Raw genomic sequence first — 25542 nt, forward strand, 5'->3', positions numbered from 1 at the left:
TTCAGAATTGAAAACTATTTAGAATTAATAAAAAACTATTACACTAATTACTATATTGGTAACTAACATTTTTATTATAAAAATTTTAAGAAAAATTCATATAAATTTCTTGTATGACAATTAAAGATAAAAAAAATGTATGATAAACGTGTAAAAAATAAATTAGACATCAGTGTTTTACTTTTGATTATAGAAAACTACTCTCTAATGCTTAAATTTACAAACTACTTGACCATATAACTATTTAATTTTTATTGAAGCATTTGCATTTTGGATTGTATAAAAAAATTTCTTACTAGATATATATACATAAAGCATTGTAAAATGTTCACAATTCTTCTATATTCCATTTACTAAGTCAGATGACTCACAATCTCCATTGATGACTTTTTTTCCACATTTATCTTCATCAACTACTGCAAGTTGCATGGATGATGTAAAAGATCCTGATTCATCTTGCTCTACAGCAAACGTTACTTCTCTAACTTTCTCAACTCTCAAGCCAACCAAATACCGCTCCTTTACATGAGAAGGATCATACATAAATGTTGAACTATATGAATGATCATTTGTTTTGGGAAAACTATGGATCGTTTCTGAGAATTTAGTAGGTACAAGTCGTGCCTCTAATTCAATATTTTGGTAGAATGGGCCATCATAATTGATATCATCGATTTCTGAATTTTCATCAATATATACAGAGCTTTCGTATGATTTTTCTCCATCTGACAAACTAGAAAAACTGCATGATCTGTTAAATGTTGCTGATGAAATCTTTGGTAATGCACCATTCATTGCAAAGAAGGTTCGCTTTGGCACTAACTTGGGAACCAAACTTACAGCAGTGATGTATGACCTTTCGGCATTCTCATTGTATGAACTTTTAAAAGTAGACGAAGATGTAGGGCCTTCATTTTCAAGGTATATACCTTCGGAAAATGTTTTCTGTATCATGGTGAACCCTTCTTTGCAGTGAAGGCAGGAATTTCTGAAGAATTGGTATCTAATGCTTATAATTAATATTAGCTTTTACATGCACATTAAAGACTGTTCACTTTGTTGCTGATTGTGTCAATCTGAAAAAAAAATAGATAATAAAAAAATGAGTACAAGGTGATCGTTTGCAAAAAACAGTACATAATAGTGTTGAATCTAATTACTTAAAACAGTTATAAAAACACGAGATGTAATATTAGTATTTCTTTTAGATTTATTAACTTATCTTAGATTAACTTATTCATTATCCTTTTAGTGATTTTTTTTTCCCATGATGGATGGGAAAAGTAGCTAAGAGAGAGCTCTTAAAGCAGTAATTTTAGTAGATAAAATGAGAAGAATTTTCTCTTTTCCAAGTATCATTAAAAGATAATATCTATAATTTCTATCAACCACCATTATTTTCACTTTTCAACACTCATTCCAACCATTCTGGTTAAATGATATAGTAGAACACAGATGTGTAATAAAATAATTTGTGATTAAATTGTCTGCAGATTGTATTTTAAACTTTTGAGAATAGATGGATTTAAAATACACACACATAAAGATCAAATTTTCAAGAATTTGAAATTCTATTAATATTAATTTTGGATTGAACCAAATAGTATTTTAAATTGAAGCAAAAAGATATTTTTAAAGTTTTCTCCCTTCTTTATCATGTTTATTAATCATTTTAATTTTTATAATGAAATAAATATTTATTTAATTCTAACAAGAGAAAAATTTTACTCTGTAATTCTTATGTTTCATTTCTTCTTTTAATTTTATAGAAGTTATTAAATGTCTGATATCAAAGATTTATTTGTAATCTATTACTTATAATAAAGCTCAATGTGTGTGTTGGCGCTCTACAGGCCAGGTCATTTGACATACAGCTATCAAATTTGGTACATGTATACCTTAGAGGTCGGGAATGTGCACCTGGGGTCCTTTTTTTTGAAATTTTAATTATTAATTAAAAACTAACTTTCCCGCCAAAAAAATCTTCCATTTTCCCCACCGCCAACTTTTCCGCCAAAAAAATCTTCCATTTTCGCCACCGCCAAATGAGTAAGGCTTTCGTTTTTTTTTTTTTTTTTTTCTCTCCTAAAGTAATGAGGCTAGGGTTAGTATTTTTCGGCGGATTATTTCAAACGATTCTGTTTATTTTCTTAATGTTTGATGCATTTAAAATTAAACATTGTTAATGAATCGATCCTTCAGATTCATTCTGAAGTACTTTTGAATTAAAATATAACAGAATAAAGGAAATTAATAATTTCTAATCCGCAAAGCGTTACCCCAACTGGCGTAGAAAAAAAATCACGTATTTGCGTTACGTAACTGGAGTTGAAAATTCACGCATGCGCTTTGTGTTCTGAATTCCGCATTGTGTTGACGAATTATTATCAACGGATGCGGACTGGATTTAAATTTTTTTAGGTTCGTTGCATGCTTTTGTAGTTACAATGTATTTATGTTAGTTATATATTTTTTGTATATGCCTATAGTTTTAAGTGCATCGTTTTTTAAGTAGTTTTTTAAAAACCTGTTTTAAACCGTCTATTTTAAACGATTCGTTTCATTTTCTTAGTGTTTGATGCATTTAAAAGTAAACATTGTTAATTAATCGACCTGCTCATGAGGAATCTAAGAAAATTTTGTTGACAAATTCTTGAGATAATACGTAAATTGAAAAAGATATTCTTTAGTGCCCATAAAGTTTAAACGCTGAGTGACTCTATTTTCATTAATAAGATTATAAAAAAATTCTTTGTTTCAATAAAAAATATTATTATATTAATTGCAGATTAATTCTTTCCACTTTAATTTAAAGCATAAATTCTACGGGTGCTAACAGAAAATTAGAGATACATATTACGTTATGACTGAAGGCCTTTATAATATTATGAGTGAATTATATGACAATCAAAATTTGAAATTTTAAAATATTTTGTTGAAGAAGCTATTAAAGTAGGAATTGCATAAAATATTTAAATATAAAAATTTTAACGAACATTAAGATTGGCGAACCGGCTGATCGACAAATTCTTGAGATATTACATAAATTAAGAAAGATATTTTTTAGTTCCCATAAGGTTTAAATGCTCAGTGACTCTGTTTTCGTTAATCATGTTATTAAAAAAATTAACATTTATTGACGAACACGAACGCACTGATATTCACCGTTACTCTGATTAGATCTGAATGGATAAACATTAAACTGATTAGATCTGAATGGATAAATATAAAATCTGAATGGATAAACATAAACGTGTAAACAGCTGTGCGCCGGTTTCTATGGCAACACAGCTGGAAAGGGGAAAGTAGTTTCTAAGACAGAACATCTACTTTACATAATTTTATAGAATAACTTTTCCCCTTTTTCGTTTCATTTTTTAAAAAAATTACTTATTTAATAAGAACACCTGCTTTACCCAATTTTTTAGAATAGTTTTTTCCCCTCTTCGCTTGCTTTAAAAAAACATCTATACTTATATATAAAGTTCAATGTGTGTGTGTGTGTGTATGTGTTGGTGCTCCACATAAAAGACCATTTGACCTACAGCTACCAAATTTGGTACATGTATACCTTAGAGGTCGAGAATGTGCACCTGGGGTCCCTTTTTTTTAAATTTTTAATTAGAATTTTAATTATTAATTAAAAGCTAACTTTCTCGACAAAAAATTATTCATTTTCCCTACCACCAAATGAGTAAGAGTTCAGTTTTTTTTCCCAACAGTAATGAGGCTAGGCTTAAGATTTTTCAGCTGATTATTTCAAAGGATTCGGTTTATTTTCGTAATGTTTGATGCATTTAAAATTAAACATTGTTAATTAATCGATCTTTCAGATTAATTCTGAAATACTTTTGAATTAAAATAAAACAGAATAAAGGAAATAAAAATTTCTAATCTGCATAGCGTTACCCCAACTGGCTTAGAAAAACTCACGCATTTGCGTTACCGTAACTAGCGTTGTAAATTCACGCATGCGCATTGTGTTCTGATTGTTGACATGACAACCAATATCAACGGACGATTTAAATTATTTTTAGCTTAGTTTTATGCTTTTGTAATTAAATTGTATTTATGTTAGTTATATATTTTTTGTGTATGCTTATAGTTTTAAGACCATCGTCTTTTAAGTAGTTTTTTTTAACCGGTTTTCAACCGATTATTTTAAACGATTCGTTTTTTTTTTTTTTTTTTTTTTTTAGTGTTTGATGCTTTTAAAATTAAACATTGTTAATTAATCAATCTGGTCATGATGAATCTGAGAAAATTTTGTTGACAAATTTTTGAAATATTACATAAATTAAGAAAGATATTCTTTAGTGCCCATAAAGTTTAAACACTCAGTGACTGTTTTCAATAATCATATTACAAAAAAAAATACTTTGTTTCAGTAAAAAATATTATTATATTATTTTCAGATTAATCCTTTCCACTTTAATTTAAAGTATGAATTCTATGGGAGCCAACAGAAAATGAGAGAGATACATATTACGTTATGACTGAAGGCGTTTATAATATTATGAGTGAATTATATGCCTATCAAGATTTGAAGTTTTAAAATATTTTGATGAAGAAGCTATTAAAGTAGGAATTGCATAAAATATTTAATTATGAAAACTTTAACGAACATTAAGATTGGCGAACCGGCTGGTCGCCAAAGGCGGCTAGTACTCAATAAAGGTAAATTATCAAAATTTTATTAAGACAATTCAAAAGCAAATGAAACAAATTATTTGATAAGAGATTTTCTTTCTAGATGTAAAAATGAAATATAACTATATCAAACAAAAAATATGTTGAACATTTTAATAAATATTTTTGATTTGATCTTAAAAAGCTTTGCAAAGAATATCTAAGACATAAGGGGATTATTTCCTGCCAAAAGAGATATATCAGAGATGCAAATAAACTATCAAGAAATTGAATAACTATTTAGAACTGTTTGTCCTACATACAACATAAATAAAACTAAGCTATCATCATGAATTAAAGGATTATAGAAAATGAGAACGTTTAGAAGAAATGCATTAAAATAGAATATTAAGCTAATGATCCCCTTTTCCCCCATGTTCCAAATAAACATAAGGAAATATATACAAAATACAGATTTGAAGATGACATATGATTGACATAATTTTTATTTTGCACTTCAGCATAAATAAGCTGCTTATTGGGTTAGTGTGATGTCATTTAACCATAATAAAAGTATGTACAAATATTATATAACTTTTTTCTAAGGAGACGTATACAGTCCATGTTAAATTATCTGAAGCCAGGTCATCTTATTTTGCTAGGGTTGGAGGTAGCCCATCCCGGGCGGGTACTCCTTTAATCATTGCTATCTATATAACTTTTTTTCATCTTTTTCCTTCCCTGCAGCCAACAATGAGGAATTCCTTATTATCATTTAAAAAAAAAATAGGGTCACAGATAAAAAAAAATTATTTGCCTTCACTTCACATCTGACTTAATAAGAGAAATAAATTTAACATATTATTTGCTAGATTTTATTTTCCAAGATTGTGTAAAAGGCAAAATATGTTTTTTTTTTTGTTGTTGTTGTTTTTTTCCCTTCTACTATCTAGTTGCCAACATAGTATTTATTATTCATTCGCCCCTACTCATATGTGGCTTCAAAATGTCACATAAATGCACAAACCTTTAGTTTCCATGGCTTAAGACTGGTTTTAAAGGGTATATATATATATATTCACTTTTTGTGTGTGTGTTTTTACTAGGGAAGCAAATATAATATCTGCTAATAAATATAAATCAGTGACATTATGAAGGACAGGAGAAATAGATTTTAGAGGCTCTATGACTCGTCAGTTTCAATTTAAATAAAATATAATCTGAGACAACATATAAAAAATATTTCGCCACTCGCGGTATTTAAAACGTTGATCACGAAATTTTATTTACAATATTTATCTCATTTATCTGAAAATGAAGATAATATATTCCAAATAAGAATTTATCTTGATTTTTTTCTTTTTTTTTTTCTTTTTTCTGGTGGTTATTATACCAAAGCCTGGAACTAACAGGCAAACATTTTTTATCATAGTACATGGTATGCCATAGCCAAAAATAATATTTATATATAAGATTCGATTATTATAAGTTATTATGAAAGTTATTTATGTATTTACAATAAGTAAACGTGATTTATTACAAAAAATTAATAGATCGAATAATAAAAATGACCAATAGATCGAAATTTGTGAACACGCATGTAAAGCACTGAAGTCTCCGATAAAAAATGTGATACGGTGGAAAAAATACGCAGCGCCGTCTAGTGATTATGAAATATATGCACCTGCCTTTGATCTACAGCTGGATATATTATAATGAGATCCCCAAATTTTTTAAAACCCCAATAGTAATCTTAATGTGAGTCGAACATACGACTCCCGTTAATAATCAAAGAATTAAGATAATGATTGGGTAAATAAATCGTATTTCTTCACCACACCATCGCATCAAATTTCAATAAAATGCATAACATATGTTTTATTTAACCCTTTTCACTCGAATGGTGACTTTCACTCACCATTCAAGACGGTGTGTCCTTTTGATATTTTATTTAATTTTTCAACTTTGATTGTTAAAAACGCCTACAGAATGGTAAAAAAGAAGTAGATTACTTTTACAAAGAAATTCGACTTAAAACAATTATGTATATTTATTTTTCAGAACAATAAACAGATCTTCGTATTAGCTGAATAATTCTGCATGGTTACTTTTCCAAGTCCAAAGGGTAAAAAGCTTTTGAGTTCTGAATATGAACTATGGCGAGTCTCTAAGGGATTAAGATAGTGAGACAAGAAGAATACCCACTTTCATTTCTGGTTTTCAAATCGCGAAATGTTACCAATTTACAATCCATCATTACAAAACTGAAATGGAATTTCAGACAGAAAAATAGCGCAGTTTTCCTAATAAAAAGAATTCGTGATTCTAAATTCAACGAATCGTATTGTTTGATGCAATTTTCATGTATGACACAACCAGAATTCTTCCTAGCATCGTTGTTCTGATACGTAAAATATGCAATAATATTTGCATCAGAACTATGCAAGATCGTTCGCCGCTCTTTTAACGTCAGATAATGTTTGACACTTGAAGGTCACCTTATGTTAGGTAAATTTAAACGTGACTCAAAAAGTAACGAGGAAGGGAGAAAAAAAAAGTGTCCAGGAAACAATTGACCTTACGTCACCATCCTCCCCCCCCCCTTTCGACGTCACTGATGAACAGTCTATCGTGGTGGCCTTTTCTGTTTTGATATTATTTATTTTTTCTAGTTGAAAGGTGAAGGTCTCGTCTGAATCTTTTTCTTTAGTTAACTCGCAACATTTCAGAGAGTATTGTCTCTTTGAAAAAAGAAAAGAAACACCGAGGAAGGTTATAGAAACATAGAAAGTATTTTCCTCATGGACCTTGATTTACCTCAGGGATATTCCTTTCAAAATTTGTTTCTGGATTCAGCGCTTGAAAATTGATGAATAAGGGTTAGTATCTAAAGTTAGTTATGTTAACTCTTCAAAATATACAAGGTTTAAAAGAAAATTACATTAGTTAAAAGGATATAGCTGCAAGAATCTTAATAAATTCTCGTAGATATATGAAATCTCTTGACCTGAGAAAAATTTTTAAACATAATTCTATCTTCTAAGATTTGACGTTGAAAAGCTTAATTGTACATTGTTCAGATATTATATTAATTTCTTATGCGATATTTTCAAACAAAAATTTGTTTGGTAAAAATTCTTATTCCAAAAATTTAAAAGACAACTCTGTAAAAATTGATTCATGCATTTTTTGATGAGGAATATTAAATAATCATCTTTTTTTTAATATCAAAATTTGTAAAATATAATATAAGAGCAATGAGATTTTTCAAATCATTCGGCATTGCTCCATTAAAAAACAAACCTTATTTATTTTTTAAATTTTAAAGTTGCTAATTTCAATTATATGACACATATTTAAGACAGCTTCTAACAATTACTGAAAATTAAACATAGATATACACTAAATAAACGATTAGATTTTTTTTCCCCTAACATAATCAATGTTAATGACGCGTCTTATTGTTTTCTCACAAGTATCATATTTCGTTTGAAAGAGGACATAAAACGCCCTATTGTTTTGTCTCCATGATGCCCAAAGCATTTATAGCCACTATCCCCTCTCCCCGGTCGGTTCGGTTACTCGTCATCTGACCACGGTTCAAAATTACGAGGTTCGTTCCAAAATAGCTCTAGTTCTAGCAAAATAGCTCTAGCAAAAATTAATATAACTAAACTAAATTAACCGGATCGATTGCTAAGCCACAGAAGTTTCATGCACTTTAAATCCGACGACAGATTCCGCAAGTATGGTACGCCGCAGAGCTTTGGAGCGATGCATGCCGGCTAAGATGTCGTCTTCGTTATCTATTCACAACTCAAAAAAATCACTTGATATGTACCAAATAGCATTAGGGACGAATTTCCAATTAGGAGTTATCTAAGACCGTTCAGCTGAGGAAAGACTACTTTGTCGATAAAAAAAAAAGTTATCAATCGTAACTGTCAAATAACTAAATTTCTAAAATATACATATATTATGAAATATTAAAATTACGATGAGTGCCATCATTGGGTTTATAAAAATTGTTTTTAAATTAATTAAACTATTTCTTATTTTTAATATATCGGTATGCTAATTGTTCATTTAACTGGCTATGTTGCATTCTACTTGACAGATTCTGATAAATAACAATTCTTAGTTTTATATGTATCTGAAGTTTATTTTCTATAATCTGTCATAAAAATTAAATGCTTTAACTTGTAAAAATGATTAGCATTAATTAAAATTAATTAATAATTGTGGTTAATTTTCCAAGAAATTAAATAGTTTGATCACTTTTTCTGTGCTGTAATATTTTTTTAAAGCCTATATTTTCAGGAAATTATCAAAATAAAAATTTAGACTAAAATCAAGTGGATACTTAAATGTTGATTATATTTGACACGTTGATCTAACATGTGAAGCACGATACAACATTGATCACACAATGATTAAATATGAATGACACATTTCAAGAATGTGTTGAAATGTGTCATTAAATTGAAATTATTGAAAGAAAGAACTAAAATTATTAAAAGATAAGATTCATTGTATACACTGGAATCACAAAATATTTAAATCCGCCACTGAATATCACGTGTGATTTCAAAGCGAGACAATAACCGAACTGAAACAAGCATAATGAAATTGCTAAAATAATCTCTAATAATTAATTTGAAAACTTTATCTGGAGAGAAACTGCATCGCTGACTGAAATGAAACAGGTTTAACCAAGAGACTTAATTAGAAAACCCAAACTTATTGAGTGCAAACGCTAACTAAGCTGCATAAAACACACAGTAACAGGATAGTTAATAAAATCGTTTTATTTTTATGCCTTTTATATATCCATGCATTTAAGAAGACGTGGTCACACAAGGCATTCATTCAACAATGCTTGGATTAAAAAAAAAGACACTTCAATATCAAAAATTATTGTGGCGATGAATCAAGCGCTTTGTTAATGTCCGCTCGTTGACGTGTTGCAAGAGAAGCGAAAATTAAGATAAACATTCTACAGCAAGTTCTCATTTCTACTTTTTTATATATATAATCTCGAGTTGGAATGTATACAGACTCTTATCTACAAAGATCCCTTGTCTAAGTGTGTGTGGGAGATACTGTTCTTGACAGAAACACTCCATCACTATGATTGGAAACTCGAACCTCAAGCACCAAGTCACTCCAATACCCAAAAATGACAGAGTCGTTTGTTTTTTTTTAATAGCAGCAATGTAGAATGCTTTATGCGGCTTGGAAAGTATAAAATTCTTGTTCTTTTATGGTGAGTTAATAGGAGAGAATGTGATTTATTAGCAGTCGTCCAGGCAAGTACTTGTGGAGAAATTTTGTTTATTCTAAAATAGTTTAAAAGTAAATGGAAAACGTCATGCGTTGAACCCATTTTCGGTTGTGATCAAAAACAGACGCATCATATGATTAAAAATAAAATTATATTGAAAATTGTAGTTTAAAATAAAAGAAAGAATAAATCTGGAAATGATACAAATGCAAAGTGATGAAAGTGTTTAAATTTCATACGTATAACCAATCAAGTAAGAAGTGGTAGATTTTCGACTAGGCAGCTGCTTAGGGCTGTAAGACTAAGAGAGATCCACAGCAAGTAAATTAAAGAATTATTTTTAAGTTACGAGTTTCTAAATAAATAAATTTATAAAAAATGTAATTCAATGAATTATTAAATGTTAGAATAATTTTAATACTTTAACAATGGTAATTATTCAGGCTCTTGTATGTTTCATTACATTTATTTGGAAGGGAAATAGGATAAAATGTCAAAAGCTAGGATTGTCCTGGATAATCTGGAATGTTTGATTAATTATCAAATTTAATTTATTTAACATAAATGTGGGACTATCGTAGACAATTACGATATCATGAATCCGTATGCATATGAACTTCACAATATTAAAATTTGCTATAAGGAATACTATTATTTACAAAAATAGAGTGTATTCTCAGTGGCTTAGCAATTGGTGACAAGGGACTATAATTACTCCGAAATCTGAAATGATACAAATGGAGACGTCATGGTAACAAAACATTAATACGTTTATGCCATGTTTCAAACTTAAATATGATGAAGGGATGAAAAATAAAAACATACCCGGACGCTATTTACATTTTGTTAAATGGCTAAGATGTCTGAGTGAGAAATAACAAAACGTATTTTGCCTCGTGTGCTACTTACATTTCTACGTCACCAAAGGGTGCCCAGATATAATTTTTTCATTCCCAGTGACTTAAAAAATGTAAACGAACGAGGCGCATAGAATTAGAATTATATATATATGTAATGATATTTTAAACTCTGATTTCAATTCTAATTAATTTACAAAGTTCTATCTTAATTTAGCCCATAGTAAGTTCATTCTCTTATTTCTTGATTCATTTCCACTTTCTCTACTTAATTAATTCAAGAGAAACTTTATAAAATTGCTGAATCGACTCGAAAAATGTCCAATAAGCACATTCTTTTTTTAAAAGATCTCTGTATTTCCCTTACTTGTGATTGACATGCGTCATAAATCCCTATTAGAATCTTAATAATATATTAGCATTATAATATATATATATAATTTTTCTCAAAATATTTGATTTAAAAAAAATGACAACGATGCATCTCTATTTTTTTTTTCTTGGCGCTCTCCATTGTTGGGTTATCCTTGCCTACCCATCCATCTATTCCCGTTGCTTTTCCATTATATATTCCATGAATGGTTCAATTTTTTTTAAAATTAATGACGCTAATTAAAACAGAATTTTTTAATATTGATTATTATAAGTAGAAAAACGGGACAGTTCAACTCATTTAATTCAAATACGAGGCATATATTCTAACTGGGATATATAGTAAATTTGTTTCATATGCCATATTTTGTTCAGACATTTTGTATAGAAATAAAAGGCAAATAACAACAGTATAAAAACATTTTGTATTACATCAAAACTCAACAATTACCTTACATTCCGCTTGAAGTAGCTTTACAATCTACACAATGCGTTCAACATGTACAAATATAAAATTTACGAGCATTACATTCGGGAAAGAATCATTCAATAACAATAAAATGATATTATTGTTTGCTTTAGAGCTGCAATAAAAATATAGTGTATTTTAAATTGTGTTTCGGAGAAGGAACTGTGAAGCAAAAGCATATATATCAATGAATAAAATGTAACAAATTGGTAATTTCAGTATGTTTTCACAGTATTTGCATAAAAATTGCTAAAAAAAAGATAGAAATACAGGTAAAAGATGTGAATTAAAATGCTTTGTTGCTTTTAGATTGCACTTTTAAATTTAATTTTTGCATTAATTTTTTGATAAAATCCTGTAGTTAAATGTTTTAACACTTTCTAGGGCCGTGGGAAGTATGCTTCCTACCAAATTTATGAATCTTTGTACGAAATTATGTAGCTTGGAATAAGTTCTGACAAATATTTTTAGTAAGTCAGAAACTTAGATGCTTCAGTTCTTTATCTCAGACAAAATGATGAGTCTTGATTTGTTACTAAATTATTAATTAATTAATTAATCAAATTAAATTTATCTAATAAGCTGAATGAATCCCATTTTCTTATTCTAATTTCAAGCCTAAAAATATTTTAACATAAAATGACTAGAAAAAAATGGCCCTTTAAAGGGCTAAATCACTTGTTGCTGTGCAAATGTTCAAACTAAAAAAATCAGTTATAAATGATTCACAAATTCTTATTTAAACCGTTTATTATTATTTCTCTTTTTTGTTAAATTGTATAATATGTTGAAAGATGTAACGTAATTAATTTATCCACAACTAATTTAAATCAAGCAAACATAAAATAAGTGAAAAAAATATTTTTTTCTTCCTAACCGCAACATGTACATCAAATATATTACATTCAAATTAATTTAGGAATCTATTGGCAATTTTCAAAAAGGAAAGAGGACGTAACAGCACACCAGCTAGCAATGAGACAAGTCTAACGTCTGATATGTGACTATGAAGTCACGCGAGAAAATACACATTTTGCCTTTATTTTACACTTGCCGCTTTTTGTGACCGGTTGGTTCACAATTAATGGTTGCTATTTTGTGAAACAATGGTTAAATGATTTCCTCATTACAATATTTTAACATTGCTAAACATTTATGATATGAAATTTGCACATGTCATTCTGAGATCCATTTCTAGGTAACTGTGATATTGCTACTGTTTATTTTTTAATTAATTATTTCTTAAAATATTTAATTAAATGATAAAAATATATATCAAATTGTTGTACTTCACTTCGATTTCAACTTTGTTTTATTTGGAACTTCTTAAATAACTATTGCAAAAAAGTCTTTTTTATATGCCATATTAAAGAGTAAATACTTATCTTTTCAAAGCTTTTGGTTTAAATATTATAATAGCATATACCACACACACACATTCGTCTTTATTATTAGAATATATTTTAAACAGTGAAGGCCAAACAATTAAATAGATATTCTATCTTCTAGCCTAAAACATTATAGCAATATTATATGATTCGTCCATTTTTATTTTATTTTTAAAATGTATTCTAAACTATAAAACATCAATAATATGTTAACACAAAATATATCCAATATCATCACAATATACGTGAATATACATTCAACAACTGAATCAATGAAAAGTTTTGTTGTAAATTATATTGCAAACTATTTTTTAATTTATCGAAATAATAGAAAAAGAGCCTAGCAATAAAATTAAAATTATTTAAAAGCTATTTTTTTTTTAAATTTTAAAGTCATGTAAAAATTATTTTTGTGCATCTATATGTTTCGAAGTTTTCCATAAAACGCGTTAAAATGTTTATTATTTTTCAATTAAAAATTTGAAAAACTCTTTCCTAGCGATCACCAACTGTCTAAGAATTAACTATGTATCAAATTTAATAATTCTGGATTCATCGCTCTGCCCTGTAGCTTATTTGAATGATTTTTTTATCGTCCATAACACAATTTGTACATAAAATGCCAATTTATAAACATCAACAAAAAATAGTACCCTAGAAAAAGAATTTTATCTTTAATTATGAAATTGTACATATGCAAGCAATTCATAGAATAAATCACCATTTAAAAAAAAGGAAATCTGAGAATTGTAATGTTATTTAATACCAAATTATTTAAATCCAATTTATGATCATAACTATCATCCCCTGTTGTCCCAAAAAAGTGTTTGTTATGCATTCTAGCCTCTTTTTCTCTTTGAATATAGGTTAATTGAGAAGGCAACTCTGAAATTGTTTTCTTTCGTATTTGCATTCAGCATAAACAAATCATGTTGGCACTTACTAGTCATTCCAGTGTATAGCTAAATTCTGTTATACGAGGTTTTAGGGAATAAATTATTTGAAAAGTTATTTTTTCTTATTCCTGAAAAATTGAGATGCAAAATTATGAATGCTGTTTTTCTTCCTTTTTATTCTTAAGAAACTCGGCCATGTTTCGAAAGATTTACTTCCTGCATCTCACTCACTAAGTCTGTATTTCTTCAAAAAAAAAAAAAAAAACTGATTTCACAATTTTCAAAATAACTTTCAAACTGAAAATATCTTTTTGTTACTTTGATAATTTATTAAAAGTAATTCCTCTTAAAATTCTACTGAAACAACCAATTACAATATAAAAAAGAGGATTCAAGACGACGCTTGAATTTTAACTACCACGGAATATGATTACAATCAGCGTCGGACAGTCAACATATGCTGTTTCTTATTATTATCATTATTTTAGCATTTATTAGGCTAAAATTATGCGCTTTCACTGCATCCAGCGATATTAATCTCGAAGTGAATAAACAATGAACAATATGCATAAACCTAGAACCTTACTTTCTCATGAGAAAACGGCTTTGTTTGAAGAAAAAATATATGATCGTTATATTCAACATATTGCTTCTCACTGAAACTGCTATACTGCTCCAATTTAGAACTATTTTTCGAAAATTTCATATTAAGAATTAATAAATATTAAAAACACTGATTTCAAAAATAAAATATTCCAACTACAATCAAAAAGACAAAAAATTCAAGTATCAAAAAAAATTTTAATGATAATCCTTGAGGGATGCATTTTTGTAGCAATACAATCACATATTTTAATCATTCACTAGTAGCTGTTCGAACACCATCTATATATTTAAATTAATTGGCAAAAACCAAAGAACTATTCTTCCAGACACAGACGCTATACCGATTTCGTTAATCTTTATTTTATATGAAATTAATGCAACTAACAGTCAGTTTGTTTGGTTATATTAACGTCCCGTTTGAAGCAACACTAGGGCTATTTTAGGACGGACCTCGTAATTTTGAACTGCGGTCAGATGACGAGAACGACACCTGAGCTGGCAAGATGAGCTTCATAATAAATCAACAATGTCCTTTTCTCAACCACCGACCATTTCCGAGAGATATTTCAAAAACGCATCTGAGTAAGCATTCATTGCGAAGGAAAATCTTTATAGAGTTCGTCATCACAATCACTAAATAAACATCTAATTCACCGATTTTCTCAATTTTTATTTTGTGTGAAAGCTAACGATCACTATATGTGTCATCGACGACCATTGATAATGTATCGAGCAGGTCAGTGATTGGGATTGATGTTGCGGCATTTCTCCTAGAAAAAGCGCTTTTTTCTGATTTCTTTTGAAAATGGAGATAGTAGGAAGGGAAGTATCTAGAGGTCATATACTTTCAAATGAAATGAAAACTGGCAAAATCGAATAAGTGGTTGAGCCTGGACAACTGGTTCACTTGTTTTCCTTATTATTTTAAATATATAGATATTTTTACTAACTGATAATTTTTACAAAAATATTACCACCAGCCATGTAATGTAATACTGTTTTTTTTTTTTTTTTTGCATTTCTAGTAGCTAAATTTGGTCACTAATTCAGAGTAATGTGCAAAAAATTAATTTTTTAAAAAAATTTTAATATTTTTTTTGTTCTATTTTATTGCTTTTAATCAGAGAATCAATCTATAAATTATAATCTTTGTTGGGGAAAAAAAAGAGAACCGCGTAATGTATAGTTATAAACTCACCAAAGAAACATTAATATAAAGCAATTAAAAGCTTTTCTAAGAAATATTTCAATAAGAAATATTCCAATGATTTCACAATATTTTATTAAAATGATGTCCAATAAAATGTATTATTTTCATTATACATTCAGATATTATCAGACAATTAAATTAGGAATACAATGAAAAGGAATTTAAAAAAAACATATATTGATAAAGTTTTATTTAATAACTTGATATTTTTGGTTATATTATAAATAATATTTAAGTAAATTGCAAATTAAATAAAATTTCATAAAAAGTGCGGAAAACTTACATTATTTAATCTCAATTAAATCAATATGATTCATACTGATTTTTGAAAAAAGATTTTTTGATAATTTATTCTTTAATTTTTACTAATAATAAAATGAATGTGTGTGTATGTATGTGTGTTGGCGCTCTGACCGTCTGACTTATATCTACCAAATTTGGTACATCGGAGGGCAGGAATATACACCTCGGGGCCAGTTTTATGAAATTTTATTTAGAATTTTAATTAATTAAAAAAACTGAATAATGTCGTTTTTCCGCGATAAATTCAGAAATCGTTGCACAAAATTATTTACATATTATTGCACAAAAATGAATGTTATGCCGTTTCAAAATATCACAATTATTTTTTAATGATAATAATTTAATAGTCAATCGAATTTTAGATAAATTTTGACAATTTTGAAAAATATCTTTTTCGCCAAATTCAATTTTCTAACAAGTTACATTGAAGTTCAAACTGTTTTCATTAATTCATCAACTATATAATCGTGTTATTTTCTTCTCTTTTTGAAAGTTAAAGAATAAGGATTTTTTTTAAATATCTATGTAGTTTACAAGAAGAATGAAAAAAGTGAAATTACAATACCGCGAAATTTATAACACATGTGAACCATACATTTATATTTTTAATAGCCCATGATGTCATGAGATTGTCTCCAGATAATAAATATAATTTAAGGGCGACAATTAAAACAATGCGACTTTAATGTCGAACAATTTGATGGAATTATTGAACATGAAGTTATATCCAAATGATTTATCTGACATCAAATATAATTCCAGCGGTCCAACTGGTCACCTGAGACGACTAGCACAGCATAAATTCAGATTATCCCTTTAAGTATCTACTTGACATTTTATTTTCTTTGGACTTAAAATTTATATGGACATTAGCGGACAGCATCCACGGAAAAGCACACTAATTATCATTTACAGAGTTCACATTGGATAAAATCGCAGACATACGTATTATTCCGGATTCTTTTCAATTTGAACCTGCTTAATATTCATCTCAGCTCTCAGAGCAAAGACTAATGTCACTACAGGGCTACATTAAAACGAAACAACTGCACGATTAAGAGAATAATGGTTCAAAAAATATATCTGAAACCGGTTTCTTCAATAGAATTAAAAGATTTTTTTTTTCTGTTCCCCACTATCTTAATGCAACCGTTTAAGAAAACATTTTGTGCGTGCGTGTGATTACTATATCAAATGCAATATTTTTACTAACAAAGTAGCTGTTTTTTACTGTACATTTCGACTAACAAATAGTGGATTAAATAAAGACTTTATATAAAAGCTATATTTTAAAGATTATTTCAATACCCAAAAATAAAATGTCTAGGCTAAAAAGAAAAAGAAAGAAAGAAAATGTAATAAAAAAATACTTTAATAATACTTAAAATAATATCTTTTCAAAGTTTCTAATTCAAATATTGAAACATTGAATGTCAAATATTGAATTATTATTTAAAATTCTCACGGGAACTAGAACAACGAATATGAAGGGAATTTGATTTATAAATAAAATATTTTTTTAAGTAATTATAATGACAGATATAAAATTTAGCATACGTACAATGAATAAACTGTTTTCATTATAAAATCTATATATTAGTTTAATATTTTGAGAATAAGTAAAAAAAAAAAAGATATTTATATCACAGGGGTTTTTGTGAATTACATTTTAATAACTCAATTAATGAGTTCTCAACTTTTCAAACATATACTAATTACACTGTAATCATTTTAATGTTCTTATTTAATGAAACTATGCAAACCAATCTGTACTTTTAAAAGTAGAAGAAATGATTCCTGGAAGTTGATGGACTAATTAAACAATAACGTTTTAAGTACCCGCCAATTTAATTTTGAAATCTGGCTGGGGAAAAAAAGAGACGTGACATTACAGAAAAAAATCTCATTTATTATTTTTTCAATTAAACGTGTATTTCTGCTTCTTTCGGAGAAATGGTCTGTTTTTTGTTTTTTCTCCCTATTTACTTTTATAACAACTCCATTATTTCTTTAATTAAATATACATCAATATTTTCCATTCATGGCAAAATGAAATATTCATGCTAGAAGAATTGACACACAGCATACTGGCTGTGTTGGTAGGCATACTCAATCAGCCGAGTTCATAAAAACATTTCAACAGGAAGATGTTCAGTTTTTGTTGATGATTTAATCTTGACGGATGTGATGCGCTTCCTGCTCGCTATGCGGTTTCGTGACGGTAACTGCAGAATTAACGGCATTAATTTGACGCCGGCGGACACAAAACACCTTTTATGGAAAGAAGTGCGTGCCGGTACACAAGCGGAATGAATATCAGCAGATTTTCAGCTTGTTGTTTCAAATTCTGGGCGGAAACAGACGATTATTTTAAACTCAGTTTTGGATCATTGCATCGCTAGAATTCGAATTCTCGAATAAAAATAAGAAAAAGTGGAGAGAATTGAATAATTTTGAAAGCAGATCACAAAAGCTTTAGTTTTTTTTGTGTGTTAAGTTAGGAAATGGTTCAGAAAATCACATTACAGAATTAAGAATAAAGACCTATCAAAGATAAGAATCAGAACAAAGAAAGAACTTCTAAATAATCATAGTAAACAAAAAATGATATTCATTTACTATATAAAACTGAAAAGATTGGATTAGTGGGTCAAAATATATGATGCTGATTGTTTTAAACGTGAATGATGATGTTAATTTTATTAGAATAAAAAATTAGAAATTAAAATCTTTAGCCTTTAGTCTAAAAACAATCCTTAGCCTTTTTAATATAATAATAGAATTACATTAAAACTCAATATGAAAAAAATATAAATAAACAGATAAAATTTCGATAGCAAGACTAATACAATTATTAAAAGACTGTAAAATCTTGATGAAATATTTATACATTATATTTACATGCTTATATTCCTTTTTAATACTGACAATTCATGAAATTCAGAATTATTTTTTATTAAAAATTCATTCAAGAATCAAAAATTAAAGTACAATATTTACTTCTATAACAAATGCTAGAGCTTACTAATATACTATTTTATAAAGTTATAAACAGAAACACTCACATCCTTCAGGTACTTTTTAATATTAAACAGAAAGAAAAAAGAAAGACACCTAAAAGAAGAACAAATAAATATAATTTTTTTATCTGCTATAGAAGCTTTTACATCAAAGTAGGCCACAAAGATAAAAATTATCTGACTTAACTGAAGCACTAATTTGCTTATTATAATTTCCAATTAAAAAAACCTTTTTCAATAAAATGGAATTCTATCAGATCCAGAAAATAAAAAGAAATAAATTATACAAAAAGTTTTAAAGTACCTTATAAATTACTTTAATTTAAAAACCCGTCATGAGCGTTAAATTAAACAGCTGGGTTAGAAGATAAAGAGGAGAATGATTAGAGAAAAACTGGTTCTGCTGACACTCTTTGAAATAGTTAGTTAAGATTTACAAAAACATAGTTTCTTCTAGAGATATTCCAAAATGGGGACATGTAATTCTTATTAAGAACTTTAAATATCGGTACTTTGTATTAGTAAATGACTGAGTACTGGCTCTTCACAGAGTATCCGAGTCAGAGTCTTACTTGTATTCGAACAAAAGTATTGAAAACTTTCATCCGCACAGAGATTTCATAGAATATTTACTTTTACTATTAAAAAATTTTTACAACATCCATTTTTTTTTCAATCAAAGAGCATAATTTTGGCCTTTTTTTTTTTTTTAATGTTCTTGCAAATATAATTCTTTGAAAAATAATAATTGCCAATTGTACATCTCTGTGATCGTTAATATATTGAGCTTAAGAAATCAAATTCTTTAAAAAAATTGAAAATTCGAAAAAAATTCATATAAACCTGATGATTCATTTGTGCCTAAGATAAAAAAAATAAAGTAAATTTTATCTACTTCATTAGGCATGCAAAGTAGCAAGTCTTAACATAAATACTCTTACGTTTCCAGAAATATAAATAATTGTACTATATTTCCCTATCTTACTTCAGTGATTTGTTTTTTAAAAAATGGGTACTTTAATAAACCCAGATCTTTAGCATCTTAAAAGCGGCTCTTTCAGGGGCTTGTCTGAAATGCTGGGAAGTGTCTTTGGCTGAGGGGCAAAATATTAATATCGATAAGAACTGTACAACGATTTTTCTTCATCGATTGTCAACAATGCAGTGAAATCAAATTTAATAATGCATTGCTATCAAATTTAATACCAATTTTTTAAATGAAATTTGGATGTTAAAAATATTATCATAATGTGTATTTTTTTCAATCCATAAATGAAAAAAAGTTTTATTTATTTATTAGATATTTTCCTCAAAAGTTTAACATGCATTCATTACTGCCAACAAATATTTTTCTCAGTAAAAAACAACAACATTGTTTTAAAAAGATAAAGAATTTGAATGTTTCAAAACTGCAAGAAATACCAATCAATTTAAAATTCATCCTATTGTCCTATTTTAGTACATGTCTATGATTTGGACTAGGTGAATTTTGAATGATCAACATAAATTTTGATACTTGACGATATAAAATCTAATTGCACAAATGAATAACAACTTTAAATATTAGTTTGAAAATGATTATAAAATTAAGAATCAAGTTTATATATAAGCTAACATTCATTCCGATTTAATCAGAAAATTGTTTCTTAGACGCCATTGCACTGTTTCAAAATAATCATAAAATGCAAGAAAAATTGCAACTGATTTCTGAGTAGGCCATGTTAAAGAACTTGTCCTACATTAAATTCGAGGTGCTTGGTGCAAATTCTTTTCGCTGACATCATACTAACCTCAAGAATGTTTTACCACCTACGCAATAATTCATGTTAAACCACAACTAATGAAAAATATTACAAATGAAAAATATTTATTTTCCTTGCCACATTTAGTTCAGAGAAATGTAATAGTTCGATGACTGATCGTTTTCTCTCTCTACTAAGAATTGCAATAATTCAATTTTTTTGATAACCAAATATGGCAACAGTAAGTGATTAGAATTTTTGAAATCGGCGTTCTCAAGACGCTTTACTTTCAGGATACGAAATATTGGGAAAAGGGTAAAAGATAAAGCTATGCGAGTTAGCAAAAAAAAAAAAAAAAAAAAAAAAAATCCTTCTAAACCTTAAAACACACACAAAACTATGAACAATAAAAAAAAAGAATGGGAAACTGAAACAATAATATTGTATTATTCTATTACTTTTCTGCTGGGTCATTTACTATGATTATACACAATTTGTCGATAGGTTGTTTACAAATTTTTCATTTATTTAATTCTTTGGCAAATAGCTTCTTTTACCTTTCCCCCTTCCTTTTGTTACTTATCTTTTGTATCTGTACACCTGATACATTCGTTCAACTTTTAAACGATCTTTCAGAGCATAGCGTACAATGATATATATTTTATATAAAAATTAATATAAAAGTTGGCAAGTTTGTTAAATGACTATGACATCAGGTAAATTGATTCCTTTAAATTAAAAAATATATAGTAATATTTTCAAGTATAAGGCATTTATATATTTTTTCTTTTTCTTGTAATCATGTCTAGGCAACAATTTTATCTTTATTTTTCACATCGTTGCTGTCGTCGAAAAACTGTCAATTAAAACGCATCATATTTGAGATGATGAAAACAAGAAGAATCAAACAGGAAACAAAGTTACAATTTTTATTTTAGAAACTTAATTGCAACATCTTCAAATCGTGACTGTAATTAAAGCTCTGGCCCTTTTGTTGATCCGTCCTTTAATCGTCCCGCAAAAGAAAAAGAACATCAAGGTCATTGTTTAAAATGATTAGACGCTCGAAATCAGTTGAGAAGTTTATTAAATGGTAGATAAGATTATATGAGATAATGTATCAGTGTGCAATAAATGTCTCGAATTTTACTTCCAAGTAATAAGTTATATTTAATAAATAAATTTAATAGATTTTATTTTAAAAAGTTTGAAAAATAATTCATTTTAAATGAAAGCAAAGCGAATTTTCTTTTCCAACTTTTGTTATCCATAATGTGTATATTTACTTTTTCTTCAAAAAGGAACATCTGCTAATTGTTAGCTAATAAAACGCGCATTTAAGAAAACAAATATTTCTTCTTAGTTTTAATTTATTAATACAAAAAAAGTAATGAATGCATAAAACATACCTTTATACTCTTCTAAAATATAAATTTGCTTTAGCAAATTTGATATTTTTTTTAAAAAAAAGAATGGCATTTCTCTCAGAATTTACTTAGATAATTAACATTACTTTACTAACCACGTTGTGCATTTTTACTCGTTCACAACTTATCCTTAAAAGATGAAAAAAATCGTTCTAAACCCCTATTAGAAGTGGACAGATTTAATTATCATACGAGAGCTTACAGGATTCAAATTCTTTGTTTGAAACAGTATGAACAATTTCACCCCACTGATTTCATTTTGAAACACTCTGCTAATTTTTGCGGTGAAAAGCAATTAGAAAAAACTAATGTTCATTAAATACTTCTGTATCTTAGATACCATTATAAAATCCGCCAGTTTTTATATATTCTTCTAATTTGTTACTTTCAGATAAAAAAAATCTTCTATTTGAATTTAATTTTTCTTGGATTGTTCCTTCTTGTATTTATTAGTAAATAATTCGTATAAAAACAGATTAGTTAGATAAAGCTAATTTTTAAAATATATTATTTCAGAAGAATTCTTTTTTTTTCCCCGCTATGTATAGAACAATATCACTTAAACAGAAAGCATGCCGAATTAAAATTAAGGAAAAATTATAGAAAAAAATAGGAGAAAAAAAATACTTTTAATGTTATTTTTCAATTTCTAAAATAAATTATCTGATTGTACCTGGCTTATTTTTTTATTATTACTGATTTAAGTTCTCGGGCTCCATTATTGTTCCAGATTAAATTTCAGAAAAAAATCTGTTCAAATTATGTTATCATCTAAAAAAACTTTATAAGGAAACACAAAAGAATATTTATAAAATTATTTACATAAACCATACAATGTTAACTCGTCACACAATGAAGTTTCAAAAATCATTCAGACAGCTACGATATATTGTTATTTTTGATAGTTAAAAAAATGTTTTCAAAATAATACAATAACCAACCTAGACCGACTTTAAATATTTACAGAATAATTTACTATATACGCAAATTTTTAAATCATGTAATTTTTTCTTACAATAAAGAAAATAAGTATCTTTGCTCATTTCTCAAAAATATTATTACTTTAAATTTCAAATACTTGCTTTTTTTTTTAAATAAAAAGTGATTTAAAAATATTTCTTTATTTTTATTTTTTGAATAAATAATGGGAAAATTGTTTGAAAAATCATGTTTTATTTTATGTATGATTGACGGCTAAGAAATAGTTTATTGTCAATGGCAACACTAGGCTTTAGTTGAAGGAAAAAAGTATTGATCAACGATAAATATAGACTTATACACTTTATTTTTCATGTAGTAACATTTAATTCAATATTGAAGAATAAAATATGACATTTTCAAATGTTCTAACAAAACAAAAAGTATATGCAATTGCAACTGAAAAACATCAGTTTATTTAATTATTTTCATCAGCACGTGCTGCCATGTATATATTGAAAATTGATTTAATAACAGTTTAAATAAGTATTTATTGGCAACAAGTATTAATAAGTATAATAGGCAATAAGTATTAATAGGCATTAGAATTTTAATCTTATTCTCATAACGTTTTGAGAAAACAAAATTAAATTCATTGTTTACAAATAACATAAAGCATTCAAGGTTTTAAATTTCACAGAATGATTACACCTTAATGTATTTAATGTTATAGATCATTTTATAGCAATGGTTTTTTTTTTATTTCACAATTACCGATGAAACATCACGCCCATTTCTTCAAGCTTTAAATACATATATATTAACGAATGAAAACAGCAATGAAATCGAATCTAAAATAATGAAATGTTAAGTTAAAAAATAAATATTAAAGATTAATATTAAAAGAAATCTAGTTTCTTGCAGTTACAGTTTTCACCTATGAAAAAAAACGATAAATTCCTTTGAAATGCCATGAGAAAACAAACTCATACTCACTATTTACGTTAGTTGGGTGAGCAGACAGACTTCCCTTCGGAGTAGCCGTACAAGCGATCATTTAAAGCAGGTGGCCGTTATGTGTCTCATTTTTCGACCACCACAATGTGCAAGCGAAGGTCTCGCGCGATGACGTCACTGACAGTTTAATCAGTGATGTCACTTCCACCAATCCTGGGCCACCTCTCGATTCTGGGAAATCAAAAAGTTCCGCCTTGGAAGATTTTTTGTTTCCCGCGCTTACCAGGCTGGGAAAGTGATTCGGTCTGTTCGTTTTTTTTGTTTATAGTGTGGGAGTTAGAACATTTTTTAAAAAAATATATTTCTAATTTTATTTGTTCTGCTTGAAAGGGAGTTGTCGAGAATTTTTGGTATTTATTCCTTCGAAAAGATGTAGTGAATATTTACTTTTTGCAATTAAATGGATGTAGACACGGATATATATATATATATATATATATATATATATATATATATATATATATATATATATATATATATATATTTTAATTTTATCTGATATGATATATCACTTCAATTATTTTTGCCAAGCTTTAAGAATAGAATTGAGGCAAAATGCTATTTGTTTGTTGTACATTTCTAACTTCAAAAAAGTAAATGTTCACTTTATAACGTGTTATTCTAACTGAAGTTTTTGAAGTATCATTTTTTTTTAAATAAAAAGCAATTGTATATTTAACTATTGGTTATATTTCGGAAAATATATTATTTTTTTACTATGTATATATTTTTTCATCTTTTATCATGAATGTGCAGTATAAACATATTAGCTGAAGTGAACTTCATTGGCTTAGCTAAATCAAACAAAATTACATCTGAGTAATCAAGGGTAATTGCTTTGAAGAATGGCATCATGTTCTGTCGAAAACAACATTTTTGATTTTACCAGAGTCGATAACTCAAGATTTTTGAGGAAAAAAAAACGATCCTTTAATTCTTTAAAGCTGAAGATTAATTGCATAGCTGTCTAATGCATTCGTTTGTAAGAAAGTGAGTTCCTATTCACATTGGTTAATAATAGCTTTTCTAAGGTTTTTATTAAACAGAAACTTTTTTTGCACAATTCTCATCCTTTTTTACTAAGCAGTTAAAAACCTTATTTATTCTTTAAAACAAAACTAAATAAATAAAAGCCTTTTATTTCAGAATTTGCCAGCCAATGCTATAGTTCCTGATCAATGATTTTCTGAGAAATATATAACGTTTTCTATAAAATAATATTTTAGACAATAGAACATTTTTGTTGCATTATATGAATATAATGAAAGGACCTTTTTAATTTTATTTGTAATGTAATGTCATCTTTTTATGTAGACCAGCCGCCTTTGACAACCAGTTTGTTCGCTCGGAATATAGATCTTTCCTAGCTGTTAAAATATCAATATGGAATGCATTTATTTGAAA

The 25542-nt window shown here is 27.7% G+C and overlaps 1 protein-coding gene across 1 annotated transcript; it reads right to left on the minus strand.

The window, feature by feature from the left end:
• Window positions 1-228: 228 nt before the first annotated feature.
• On the minus strand, window positions 229-24267 carry LOC129968837 (uncharacterized). Its single transcript, XM_056083114.1, has 2 exons — window positions 24118-24267; window positions 229-1076 (listed from the first exon to the last, which is right to left on the minus strand). The coding sequence occupies exon 2, from the start codon at window positions 952-954 to the stop codon at window positions 340-342; it is 615 nt and encodes a 204-aa protein (XP_055939089.1). The 5' UTR covers window positions 955-1076; window positions 24118-24267; the 3' UTR covers window positions 229-339.
• Window positions 24268-25542: the final 1275 nt, after the last annotated feature.

The sequence above is a fragment of the Argiope bruennichi genome, chromosome 5, assembly GCF_947563725.1.
Source record: "Argiope bruennichi chromosome 5, qqArgBrue1.1, whole genome shotgun sequence".
NCBI lineage: Eukaryota > Metazoa > Arthropoda > Arachnida > Araneae > Araneidae > Argiope > Argiope bruennichi.